Source organism: Moschus berezovskii, chromosome 1 (genome assembly GCF_049115385.1).
Source record: "Moschus berezovskii isolate FMDL1 chromosome 1, NW_MosBer_1.0, whole genome shotgun sequence".
Lineage (NCBI taxonomy): Eukaryota > Metazoa > Chordata > Mammalia > Artiodactyla > Moschidae > Moschus > Moschus berezovskii.
The window spans coordinates 140,434,560-140,446,412 of NC_142460.1; the positions used below are offsets into that span (position 1 = coordinate 140,434,560).

At 49.2% G+C, this 11,853-nt stretch overlaps 1 protein-coding gene across 1 annotated transcript in view; it reads right to left on the reverse strand.

Moving 5' to 3' along the window:
• The window catches only part of MED12L (mediator complex subunit 12L), a 378,565-nt gene extending 372,468 nt beyond the window's left edge, over positions 1–6,097 (reverse strand). The window contains exons 1-2 of the mRNA XM_088839846.1: positions 5,838–6,097; positions 4,758–4,984 (exon numbers count right to left, since the gene is read on the reverse strand). Coding sequence (XP_088695972.1) covers positions 4,758–4,856 — 99 coding nt within the window. The 5' untranslated portion in view covers positions 4,857–4,984; positions 5,838–6,097. The remainder of the gene's footprint in view (positions 1–4,757; positions 4,985–5,837) is intronic.
• Between the last annotated feature and the right edge of the window lie 5,756 nt (positions 6,098–11,853).

The window sequence follows — 11,853 nt, forward strand, 5'->3', positions numbered from 1 at the left end:
GGCTTGGGTGAGAAGAGCGAGGTGGAATGGTGCAGAGAGGGTGGAAAGGCAGATGGGATCCAAGTGGCACGTGTAGGAGCCCTGGGGCAGAGAAGAGTCAGCCTGAAGCAGAAAAGAAGTCAAGCATATTGGTGAAACTGGAGAGCAGGCGGATTGGAAATGTAGTTGGGAAACAGACTGGACAAGATGGTGTAAGAGGGGAGGGGGAGGAATCAAGGAACCCTTGCAGTTTTCTAAGGCCCTGTTTTCAAGGTGTGAGGACAGAGGATACAGCATTGTAACACAAGATGTACTCAAGTCCTGTGGAGCACCGAGGCACAGCAAGTTCTCAAACGAACAGAATCAATTGATCTAGCAAGTTAAAGCTTCCAGCTCCCACCTCACCCCTCCTCCCACACACACACACACTTCTCTGCAGGAGGTCTTCATGCAAGTTTCCATCCTGTCCCCTGGGAACTAGTTTCCAGAACACTATTAGCACCAGTTAACAACAATAAAAGCTGCAGTTACAATAATAAGAATAGCTTTACCAAGAGGAGGGTTTTTCCTCACAAAAAATGTAATAGGTTTAGAACCAGAGTGCTTAAAATTTTCTCAACAGCACAATTATACTAATTTACAAATGAGGAGTTATACAGCTTGCCCCAGGGCACACAAATGCAAAGAGGCTGAAACAGAATCCAAATCCGGGTCTGCCGATATTGGAAGCTCACACTTCCATTAAAGCCAGCATTTCCCACAATCTGGGGCAAGTCTCTCTGATGGACTACACCAATGGTTTCCACTGAACTTTTTAAAGTTTTAATATTTATGGCCTTGTGCCGGGAGCCAGCGAGGGAAATCCTACCCGTGGCAAAGGTCAACTGGGGAAGAGGCCTGACAGACAAAGGCTAATCAGGACTCGAGGAACCCCCTGGACTTACCTGAGCATCTACCCCAAAGAAAACCGGAGTCTGACTGCTTTACTATCTTACGCCTCTTACCAAGTCCTCTAATACTTACGGGGGCTTCCCCCCAACCACCTTTCTCTGAGAACATTAATTCAGAGCTGTAGTTTAAAAGTTCTCCTCGGCTTAATAGGAGTGTTCCAACCCAAGCCCCTCTGATAGCTTTCTAACTTGCATGACAAGTTTGTCCGGGCTCTTACAACTATGAGTGTGACTGTTTATAGCCTCCCAGCCATGCAAGGACAGAAAGCCTAATATTCTAAAATACAGGAATCTGTTGAAGAAGTTAAAATCATGAGAATAGTACTAAAAAAGATTTCATTGTTGAATCAATACTTGCTGCAGTTTCCTCTATCTATTGTATCCTTGGAAATATATTAATCACAGAGAAAATAAGTAGTAGCCTTTGATTTAACCACATCAGATCTTAAGTTAATAAGTTCCTTTCTTGCAGCTCACTACACTGGTGCCTTATAGGAATGTAACTTTGTTATGTGTCTAGCACCTAACTTTAGGAAAGTCACCTTAAACGAATATAAGCCTTTTACTTGCTAACTAACCTATTGTTAGGAGAGAGGGCCATAAACTGTTAGCAGGCCCCCTGGCCAGAAGATGATGTAAACCACCTAAAACTTTTATCACAAGACACACAAAAATAAGCCCTGATCCTGAAAAGGGTCAAGACTGCTGACCCCGCGTGATTTTGGCGTGACTCTATACCTCCCTTTCTCTGTTTCTTATGTGCACAACTTAGGGTATAAAAGCAGCACTGGAAAATAAAGTTTTGGGCCTTGCTCACTGAAGCTTGGTCTCCCCGTGTCGTTCTTTCTCTTTTTCCGTCCTTTTCTCTATTCTCCTTTTTTCTGGTTGAGATCCTTGGAGCGTTGGGCCCTCTGAGTTTACTTATCTGCCTGGGCTTCTAAGACCCACTCGAGGGGGTGCCCTGGTGGGGTACCTCCAGTGATTCAAGAGGGCGCCTGTGGCCTACATAAACAGAGCAAACCCCGTGCTGGGGTTTTACTGGTTTCCAGCGTAAACCAAGGAATCATCAGCCCCTGTCTCTCTCTCTCTCTCTGACGCCGACGCCGTTCATCCCGAGGATACCCTGGGCCATATCGAGGCTGGTCCCCGATAGTCTTGTTTCAGGACAAATAATCACATGTAATATCAAATAAATAAAAATTTTAAATGAGATATAGACATGATTTCATATGAATTTTTATATATCAGATCAAATCCATGATGTCTTGTGAATTACTGCTTAGGAAACAAAAACACATTTCCTAAAAGGAAAAGAAAAAATTAGAAGTACAGGTGATGGAGAAGAGAGAACTCTTGAGGCAACGCATAAATAACCGAAGCTTGTGAAACACTGCTCACCACAGCCCCGCCCCAGAACAGCCAAGCACCTGTTGCATATTGTATTCAAATTTGGCTACAGCCCCACATAACTCTGACTCTGCTCCAGAGAGATAAAATGTTGGTTGCCTCTGGGGAAAGGGAATAACATTAGAACAACACAATTTTGCATAGATCACCCTTAACACAGTATTGGTCTTGACAGAAGACACCGTTTTGCTGGTCCCAACTCCTCTGCTTAACCCTTAACCACACCCCTAGAGTCAGGTAAACTCTCCTGGGCCTCACTTTGTCAAAAGGAGGTTCTAAAAAGTGAGCTCTCTGGTCACTTCTAGTTTTAGAGTTCCATGAACTGTCATGAGACCCTAAAATCCAAAATTAATTTTTTCCAGAATCAGAGAGGCCCCAACTCTGAATGAGTATTGACCTGAGGAATAAATGTTAAATGGTCCCACAAGGCATCCCAGGTCCCCATTCCTTAACAAGGAAAGGAGGGGAGGAAGGATGTGTTTGTGTGTGTTCAATTGCTCAGTCATTTCCCACTCTTTGCGACCCTATGGACTATAGCCTGCCAGACTCCTCTGTCCATGGGGGATTTTCCAGACAAGAATACTGGAGTGGGATGCCATTTCCTTCTCCAGAAGATCTTCCCAACCCAGGGATCGAACCTGCATCTCTCTTACATCCCCTGCGCTGGCAAGCAGGTTCTTTACCACTGCACCATCTGAGAAGCCTCTTAGCTGGGGAGATGCTATCAATTATGCTGCCCTCTGGTAAGATGTGATGAGGCATTAATTACATGATAATGAAAATCAGTCAGTGTCCCTGACCCCAGCAAAACTTTAATAATCCTCTGCCACAAATGTTTAAGTTATTAACTTCCTTTACACGCAGTTGTTAGTGTTTACACTGAACTTTATTCTGGGTAGGAGTAGCAAGGAGAGATGGGTGGGGAAAAATCTGCAAAATCTCATCAAACTCCTTTCCTCCACTTAAGGAGTTAAGCCTCCACTGAGAACCACCTGTCAAACCTTCCCAGCTTCTATCTGAATTACTCCACGTTTAACACGCTAAAACCTCTAAAAGGAGTTGTCACTCCTTATCCTTGTGAAACATTATCAACAGAATAGTTTAACCAGAACAAGCATTCTTCCTCTATTATTGAAATAGATACATTTATCAAAAGGGAAGTCTTAAGGACCCTCCTCGGCTTCTTTACAAAGCCCTTTCTGTGATATTCACTTCAGTTGTGTCCAACTCTTTGCCATCCCAGAGGCTGCAGTATGCCAGGCTTCCCTATCCATCACCAACTCCTGGAGCTTGCTCAAACTCATGTCCCTCGAGTGGGTGATGCCATCCAACCATCTCATCCTCTGTTGTCCCCTTCTCCAGAGGATGAGAGCTATTATGGTATTAGTGGCCCTGTAAACTTTTAATAGAAGCTTTTTAGGTTCCCAGAAAGAGAAGTTCTGAAATGTGCTCAGTTCATGTTTAGCTGAAGAAAACAGAATGGGTGGGCTGCAGCTGGCAAACTCAAAGCACAGCTAAATAGCAGGTGATCTTAAGAAAGAAAAAAAAAAAGGCAAATCCCTGGGCAAACTGTGTAGCCAGGGGTGATCATTATAACTGGAGAGTTGTTACATAATTACTTGTTAACTACTGACAAACATATACATGACAACAAAATGCCATGGTTACTCTGGCCACTGAGGCTAGTTCAAGAGTGATGGTTTCTCTAATTAATTTCACTCAAAGAAACAAGCAACCCGGGGACCCATTCCCTTCCAAGGTAACCTGACAGCTTTTACATATACAAAACAGTCTCCAGCAATTAAGCCAATCGCCTCTGGGGAAGAAAATCAGTGTTTCCCTGTTAAATTGATTTTTAAAGGGAAGAGGGGAGACAAAAGTACTTTCAAACACCTAAATATTCATCACCTGGACAAAAACGACTTCCACTCCAAAGTGGAAAATTTAAACAGAAAAGGTCTTCCCCAACCCACCCCACCCCCGTCCCTGTTCAGATGGCGCAAAACCCAAGACCTGTGTCTGAGGCACTGCATTCCAACATTTTTCAAAAAGTTTACGAGGATTTACCGAAGCGGCGGGGAGAAAAATAAGGCAGGCACAGGCGGGGGAGAGGGAGCAAGAGGGTTTCCGCAAGGAAGAACCGGGTGAAGCGCCCGGCTGCGCCGCGCAAGGCCCGGTAACCGGGAAGCGACCCGGCACCGGGAGAGCGAGCGCCCCAGGGGAGCGCGGGGCCTGACAGCTGCTCGGTCTCCACCCCCAGGGGTCCCCCCAGTGCCTCCCCGCTGGTCCGGCCCCCGCCGCCAGTCCCGCTCAGCCGACCCTTCCCCCGCAGCGCCGGCGATGCCCACTGGGCCAACTTGGCCCTGGGTCAGCGCTGCGGAGCACAGCTCCGGTTGCCGGGAAGGCCGCCGGCGCCCTTACCTCCTTCTGCTTGGGGTCCTGCGGGTAGACATCTGGCGGCCCGAGTCGGGGGCGTTTCAGCGGTCTCTGCTCATAGCTGAGAAGCCCGAAGGCGGCCATGATCTCTCATGTTAACCGGCGAAATGAATGAGAGTTGGAGCTGGAGCAGCCGCCTCTGAGCACCAGGGAGCAGCACTTTGCAGACAGACTCCCTCTCCCCCCTCCTTGCTCGCTCACTCGCTGTGGCGCTGCAGGCAGGAATAAAGCAGGTTGGATGCTGCCGCTGCCCGGCACGCAGACGCGCACTGATGGGGGCAGCCTTCGGCGGGCACCCTGCTGCGCGGGAGCCCCCGGGACGCACCGCCGCCCGAGAGCCTGCAGGTCCGCCGGGGCCCTCCGCGGCGCCGGCCTCCCTTTCCACCCGCGCCCCCCTCCCCGCACCCCGCCACCCTGTCCCCAGCGGGGAGGAGCAGCTGATGGGAACGTGTGACTTTTTTCACCAATGGACCCAAACCCACCCCTGCCGGGCGCAGGGTGGGGGAGGGGCGCCGGGGAGGGGGGGAAAAAAAAACTTTTCTTGGCCCCCCAGGCGGGTGGCTCGAGCGCTCGCCCTGGGCGAGGGGGGGCCCGCCTAACCCGAGAGGAGCCTGAGGAGCAGCCCGCCCCCGCCCCCGCTTCTAAGGCAGGGACCCTTCCCCCGCTCGCCACGCGCCCCGCAGACCCCGCCACCTGGGCGCGGACCCGGCTGGGAAGCAGGGAGACTGGCCTGGAGGGGGGTTGGGGAGGGACAGGCATGCGGACGGCGGGGGAGCAGCCAGTGCCTCCTAGACGCCCGCCGGGCTCCGGTGCCCTCGGCGGCTCCGGGCAGGCGCCGAGCAGCGCTGCTGGCGGTCGCGGGGGCCGTGCTCACGGTGGCTCGGGGCCGACTTAACCCTTTGCTGCCCCTCCAGGGGTTGGGGAAGGAAGGGGGCGCGAAGAGGGCTGGCAGCGAGCGCCGACGGGAGCAGCGAGCCCGCGGGCGTCTCGGGCTCTGCAGCCCGCCGCCCCCCACCCTCACGCCGACCGCGGCTCCTCCCGCTCCCCCCGCCACCGACAGTTTACCTGTTGGTCCCCGGCTAGTGGGCAGGGGCTGCCGGCAGCGGCGGCACTTCGGCGGCCGCAGCCTCCATGATTCGGGTTGGGATGGGGGGCGGCGGGGCGGGCGGGGGGGGACTGGTTTGATCTGGTTTGTAAGGTATCAGTCTCGCCCGGGGACGCCGCGAAGTTTGCCACTGTCTGGGGGCGGCGGACGACGCCGGCTCGCCGCCGCCGGCGTTCTCGCCCCCACGGCCGAGGAGCGCGAGCTTCCGAGTTGGCGGACGGCGGCGCGGCGGCCACACTGAGCATGCCCAGCTCGGCTGCCGGACCGCGGAGGAGTTGGCTGCGAGCGCGCCCCGATCCGCCTCTCCGGGTTTTCGCAGCCGCAGAGCGCGCAGCCCGCGGGCCCGGGCGCCGGGGCTGGCCCTGGGGTGAATCTGGGCGAGGGAGGGGGCGCCCCCAGGACCCCTCCCCCAGGCGCGAGCTGGGCAGTCCGCCTCGATCTCTGTTAAGGTCGCAGTCCCCGTGGCCTGGGCCGGAAACCTCACCTGCGCCGGGCGTGTGGAGTGGGGCGGGGGGATCCTCCAGGGGAGACCGTGGTCATCCAATCCGCCCGCGCTCCCCGCTCGCTCTGGGGCGTGGGCAACCAGATGCAGGGCCACCTGCCGCCGCGGAGGCGGGCCCGGTCTGTCCCGAGGGGCCCAGCGGGAGGCGCGCCCGGGAGGATGCGCCCGCGCTTGGCCAGGAATGATGGCTGCCATTTATGGGGCCCTCGCTTCGTGCCAGGATCTTGACAGTAAAGGTCTCTGGTCCTTAAAAAAAAAAAAAAGGAAAGAAACTTATAAGGTTTTACTGTACCCCTTTTATAGATAGAGAAATGGAGTCACACTAGGAAGGCCCGATGACTTAAAAAGCACGAAGCAAACTGATCACAAGTTTCTGATCTATTGCCCACAACTTGGAATTGGGAGGAATGGGTTCCTGAACTGCTCTTGCCTGAGAGGCTCAGGTTCCTCCCACCTTGAGGAATTCTCAAGACTCCTATTCCATTCTCTATTAGATGGTACGACCGAATCTAACCCCAAAGCCTTTGCGTAGTGCCAGGCACATTGTAGGTGCTCAGGAGATGTTGGTTAAACCTGATTATCTACTCAAATCTGATGACTTGAAGCAAAGGCGGTGGAAATGGGGTGGGGGGGTGGATATAAGCCACTAGGGATAGGAGACTAGTTCTTAACTCGTGACTCTGACCTGTTAGCACTTCCCAAGGCAGCTGAGGCCAATTCAGGCTGGTGTTTTCCGGATTCTTTATTCAATCTGAGCAAGTACTTTTACAGAACAGTTCCACCAAGAAGCGTTTCCCAACCACCCCCTGCACCCTCCCCAAAGGACTTCTCTTCCACTAACACCTTAGGTGTAACTTCAAAGCTGAACTTGCCCTTGGGATATAGGTATCTGTCAAGTCTAGCTTCCTTGCTTGAGAAATAATTATCTAACTTTGTTATGAAAATTGTCAAACCAAAATGCAGAAAAAAAATAGCATAATGAACCCCTAAGTACTCATCTCCCATCTGTGAAAATTAGAAAAGTTTTGCCATTTGTGTTTAATCTCTCCTGCCCCCAAGGACAGTGTTGTTCACTGTGATGACTTGGGTACACAGCATGGAAACTGGCATGTCGTGGGCACTCAAAAAGATGTTTGTTAGCTGGTAGGATGGATGAGTAGGTGTGGGTGTGGGTGTGGGTGAATAGATGTGTGGATAGCTAGATCACCAGTGGTATTTTGGTGATACCTAATAGGGAGATGTAACCTCAATTCTTCCCTTGAAATACCTAGGCAACAGTCTCCAGCTGGCCTCCACAATGAAAAACTTTTGAAGCACTCAAAATCATATCTGGCCATAAAGTGTTTGGGGAAAAGGAGAGTTCTGTTGATCTCCCTTCTTTTTCCCTCCCTTGTTTTGAGATAGTCTGGCATGGCTTCTTTGGCCCTTTCAACATTAAAAAAAAAAAAAGTGAAATTAAGAAAAATAGCTTCCGTAAGCTGTGATACTTCCTCAAAAATCATTATTTCGCTACATAAACTTCTCATGGATATTTGGTTCCCTCACCCTGACATTTGCACTTGTCACAATCTGCCAACACCTACCAATTCCTCACCCCAGTTAGCTGTCACTCATATTTCCAAATATGAAATCCTGGGCCCTTCACTTTCTGATAGCCACCTAAGGACAGTCTTTAGAGTCGACTCCCATATGAATCCCACCTTGAACTCTCTTTTTTTTTTTTTTACTTATTTGTTTTTGGTTGCCCTGGATTTTCTTGCTGCGTGCAGACTTTTCACTAGTTGCAGCGAGGAGGGGCTATTCTTGGTTGCAGTGAGTGGATTTCTCACTGCAGTGGCTTCTCTTGTTGCAGAGCACAGGCTCTACATAGGCTCAGTAGTTGCAACTGGTGAGCTCTTCAGCTCAGGCTCAGTAGCCTGTGTTTAGTTGTTCCGTGGGATGTGGAATCCTCCCAGACCAGGGATCAAACCTGTGTTCCCCACGTTGGCAGGTGGACTCCTATCCACCACCACCAGAGAACCCCCCACCTCAAACTCGTGAGGCACAAAATCATCTTTTGATTCTTTCAGTACCCTGCCGGGAGCCAGCGAGGGAAATCCTACCCGTGGCAAAGGTCAACTGGGGAAGAGGCCTGACAGGCAAAGGCTAATCAGGACTCGAGGAACCCCCGGGACTTACCCAAGCATCTACCCCAAAGAAAACCGGAGTCTGACTGCCTCACTATCTTATGCCTCTTACCAAGTCCTCTAATACTTACGGGGGCTTCCCGCCAACCACCTTTCTCTGAAAACATTAATTCAGAGCTGTAGTTAAAAAGTTCTCCTCGGCTTAATAGGAGTGTTCCAATCCAAGCCCCTCTGATACCTTTCTAACTTGCCTGACAAGTTTGTCCCGGCTCTTACAACTACGAATGTGACTATTTACAGCCTCCCAGCCATGCAAGGACAGAAAGCCTAATATTCTAAAATACAGGAATTTGTTGAAGAAGTTAAAATCATTAGAATAGTACTAAAAAAGATGTCATTGTTGAATCAATGCTTGCTGCAAAGTTTCCATATTTTCTATCTATTGTATCCTTGGAAATATATTAATCACAGATAGAGAAAATAAGTAGTAGCCTTTGATTTAACCACATCAGATCTTAAGTTAAATTCTTTTCTTGTAGCTCACTACGCCCTTGCCTTATAGGAATGTAACCTTGTCATGTGTCTTTGGAGAATAGCGCCTGACTTTAGGAAAATCACCTTGAAAGAATATAAGCCTTTTTCTAGCTGACTAACCTTTGTTAGGAGAGAGGGCCATAAACTGTTAGCAGGCCTCCTGGCCAGAAGATGATGTAAACCACCTAAAACTTTTGTATATCATGAGACATACAAAAATAAGCCCTGATCCTGATAAGGGTCAAGACTGCTGACCCCGCGTGATTTTGGCGTGACTCTATACCTCCCTTTCTCTATTTTTTTATGTGCACAACTAAGGGTATAAAAGCAGCACTGGAAAATAAAGTTTTGGGCCTTGCTCACTGAAGCTTGGTCTCCCCGTGTCATTCTATTTTTCCGTCCTTTTCTCTAGTCTCCTTTTTCTGGTTGAGATCCTTGGAGCGCTGGGCCCTCTGCATTTACTTATCTGCCTGGGCTTCTAAGACCCACTCGAGGGGGTGCCCTGGTGGGGTGCCTCCAGTGATTCCAGAGGGCGCCTGCGGCCTACGTAAACAGAGCAAACCCCGTGCTGGGGTTTTATTGGTTTCCTGCGTAAACCAAGGAATCATCAGCCCCTGTCTCTCTCTCTCTCTCTCTCTCTCTCTCTCTCTCTCGCTGATGCCAACGCCGTTCATCCCGAGGATACCCTGGGTCCATATCGAGGCAGGTCCCCGATAGTACACTTCACACAATTTTCATTCATTTTCTTATATTTTTCACCAGTTTTCTTGAAAAAATAACTGACATCCATCACTGTACAAGTTTAAGGCATACAGCATGATGGTTCAATTTACATATATTGTGCAATCATTACTGCAATAGGTTCAGCTAACATCCATCCTTTCATATAGATACAATAAAAAAGAAAAAGGGGGGAATTTTTCTTTTTATAATGAAAACTCAGGATATACTTTAAAAACTTTCCAATACACCATATGGCACTGTTAACCATAATCATCATGCTGTACATTACATCCCTAGTTCTTATTTATCTTATAACTAAAAGTTTGTATCTTTTGGCCATCTTCCTCGGTTTCCCCATTCCCCAGTCCTCTGCCTGTGGTAACCACAAGTCTGATTTCTTTTTCTATGAGTTTGGTTTTGTTTTAATTTTGTTTTTAGACTCCACATATAAGTGAGATCATACAACCTTTGTCTTCTGTCTGATTTATCTAACTGGGCTTCCCAGGAGGCTCAGTGGTAAAGAATCTGCCTGCCAATGCAGGAAATGCAAGAGACACAGATTCAATCCCTGGGTTGGGAAGATCCCCTGGAGGAGGAAATGGCAACCCACTCCAGTATTTTTGCCTGGAGAATCCCATGGACAGAGGAGCCCAGCGGATTACAATCCATGGGGTCACAGAGTCAGACATGACTGAGCATGCACACACGTCTGATTTATATCACTTAGCATAATGCCTTAGAGATCCATTCAGATTGTCACAAATGGTAGGATTTCCTTCTTTATTTAATGGCTGAATAATATTCCACAACATCTTTATCCATATGTCCATTAATGAACACTTAGGTCATTTCCATGTCTTAACTACTGTAAGTATAGCTGCTACGAGCCGGGGATATAACTGCTATGAACTGGGGGTACAGATATCTTTCCGAGTTAGTGTTTTCATTTCCTTCAGATATATTACCAGAAGTGGTCATTCTCTTCTTTTAATATCTCCTCATTTTTTGGCACACTTTCAGACTTGCCACACAGAATAGTCTTGTTCACCATCCCCACCTTACCCACTCACCTTCCGTTCCAGAGCTGATCTTTAGGCTCACTGAGGCCAGTTAGCCACAGGGTCTCTGCTGTGCCTGAATTTCCATCACAATGCTGGTTAGTACAGCAGGTAGGCACAGATTCTTTATCAAATAACGTGAGTCTCATTTGCTACTGTTCCTGTGGAAGTGAAAGCTTTAGTTGCTCAGTGCAACCCCATGGACTATAGCCCTCCAGGCTCCTCTCTCTGTCCATGGAATTCTCCAGGCAAGAATACTGGAGTGGGTAGCCATTCCTTCCTCCAGAGGATCTTCCCAACCCAGGGATCAAACCCAGGTCTCTTGCATTTCAGGTGGATTCTCTACTATCTGAGCTACAGGGAAGCCCACTGTTCTATAAGGGGCATCTTATCTCTTTGGTTAATGATCCTCCCTTCCCTAGGCCTGGGAACAGTTTGTACAGAACATGAATTACTCAGAGAACACCAGAGGCTCCCCAGAGAGGCCCCAGCTTAGGCCTCAGCCTAGCAAGAAGAGATGAGTTCAGGTGCCTGAGGAAGTTTAACACAGCTGGTGAGGAGAAGGGATTGAAATGCAGGCAGAGAAGGAGGAATTATAAGCCATTTAAAGCATATGGGACTTTATCCTCCAAGTATGAAGTTAAACCTCTAGGGCTGATTTTGTGGGTTGAGGCATGTTTAGAAATTTGTAAAAAGAGGTGTGACCTTTTTTGTTGGGTCACATCCAAGGACTCATCAAAGATCCCTGAGCCACAGGGATCTTCCTAGCTGCTTCTGTTCTTTCTGCTAGTCTTGGTTTTTCAAAATTCTACAAGGAGTCCCTCATAGTTGAGTCCTCTTTTGTGTTCTTGGATGAGGTTCCTTTAAGACAGCTCACGGGCTGGCTTTTTCTCCCTGCATTTAGTCTGTAGGAAATGCACAGATGTCCTTTGCCTGTACACACTCTGGGGCAGGCATTTTCTCACCAGCCTTATCTCCTTGCCCACATGGACACATTCTGCAAGACACAGTTCTTCACCTTGAAAGATCTCAA